The 1343-nt window shown below is 54.8% G+C and overlaps 1 protein-coding gene across 1 annotated transcript in view; it reads left to right on the top strand.

The window, feature by feature from the left end:
- LOC107100417 (UV-stimulated scaffold protein A-like) overlaps positions 1-1343 on the top strand; it is a 7733-nt gene that overhangs the window by 2927 nt on the left and 3463 nt on the right. Inside the window, exons 2-3 of the mRNA XM_015398878.1 lie at positions 885-1101; positions 1174-1302. Of these exons, the coding sequence (XP_015254364.1) occupies positions 885-1101; positions 1174-1302 (346 nt within the window). The remainder of the gene's footprint in view (positions 1-884; positions 1102-1173; positions 1303-1343) is intronic.

Raw genomic sequence — 1343 nt, 5'->3', positions numbered from 1 at the left:
TGGGGGAGGGATCCCGATAATCGTCTCTCTGGATGCTGATTGGCCGTGTTTGTCGGCTGCTCTGATTGGTCAGCCTTGGTATAGCGGCTCATTGGGAGCCAGAGGAACCGCTTTGGGTTCCATCTCTGTGAGTCTGAGCCTGTCTATTCTAGCTGCTGCAGTTCTACTGGCTCCGTGGCAGCAGGGAGACAGGATGTATTTCTGGGAATTCTGGGAAACTGTCCTCACAGGTTAACCAAAATAGGGCCAAACACACACCTGATGCAGGTTGAAGAGGCTGCTGATGTTTTAGGAAATCCAGTTGGTTTATTTCTGTAGCTCTGATCTACGCCCCCTCAGCTCACTCTATAGATCTAGTTCATCCAGACCTGCAGATCCGGTCTAACCTGTCATTTTCTACGGGTGTTTTCGCTGTTTCCTCTGACGGTTAGCAGCTCACCTGAAGTCTGGGTGACCTCTGACCTTTTGGACACATAGGCCACCGTAGCTGGAGCAGCAGGTCTCCTCCTGGTGGCCGTTGGTGGCGCTACATCCAACCTAGGAAGCAGAACCGCGTGAGAGACGCTCTCTGGGGGCTGATCTCTCTGATCTCCTCGGTTCCCTTAGTTCAAACAATCAGTGAAGTTTTTAGAACTTACTGAGGACCAGGGCCTCTGGACCAGTCCAGAAGAACCAGAACAGACCTCCTGGTCCGATATCTAGTCTGATGTCTGGTTCTAGTCTGATATCTTGTTCTGGTTCTGGTCTGATATCTGGTTCTAGTCTGATGTTTGGTTCTGGTCTGGTATCAGGTTCTTGTTCTAGTCCAGTATCTGGTTCTGGTTCTGATCTGATATCTGGTTCTGATCCGGCGTGCGGTTCTGACGGTTCTGTCCTCTGTCCAGGTCTGGATCCGTCCCCCTCCACCTCAGCCGCCGCCCTCTCTCAGCAGAAGGCTCCGCCCAGGAGGCCCCCCGCCCCACCTGCTCCGTCCAGCTCCTCTTCCTCATCTTCCTCCTCCAGGCGGATGAAGAGGATGATGGAGGAAGAGCAGGACCCAACGTCTGCTGCCGCCACGCTGCGTCTCCTCAGAGAGAAGCTCCCCCTCCAGGGAGAGCCCAGGTGAACAGCCCCCCCATCCTAAACACACATTAAGCAGTACGATGGCGTCCAACCTCTCCTCTCCTCCTCCAGCTGCAGCGGTTCTGATGGTCCGGGTCAGTCGGGTCCAGAGCAGCAGGCTGCTGAGGTTCCAGTGGTTCCGTTTGGGTTGGACCTTTACTACTGGGGCCAGGAGCAGCCCAACGCTGGCAAGATCATCAAGTAAAACACAGCGCCTTACCGGGGGGGTTAACTAGACCCTG

This window comes from Cyprinodon variegatus, unplaced genomic scaffold (assembly GCF_000732505.1).
Source record: "Cyprinodon variegatus isolate N-32 unplaced genomic scaffold, C_variegatus-1.0 Scaffold969, whole genome shotgun sequence".
Classification (NCBI taxonomy): Eukaryota; Metazoa; Chordata; class Actinopteri; order Cyprinodontiformes; family Cyprinodontidae; genus Cyprinodon; species Cyprinodon variegatus.
This window is presented reverse-complemented; position numbering and strand designations above follow the sequence as displayed.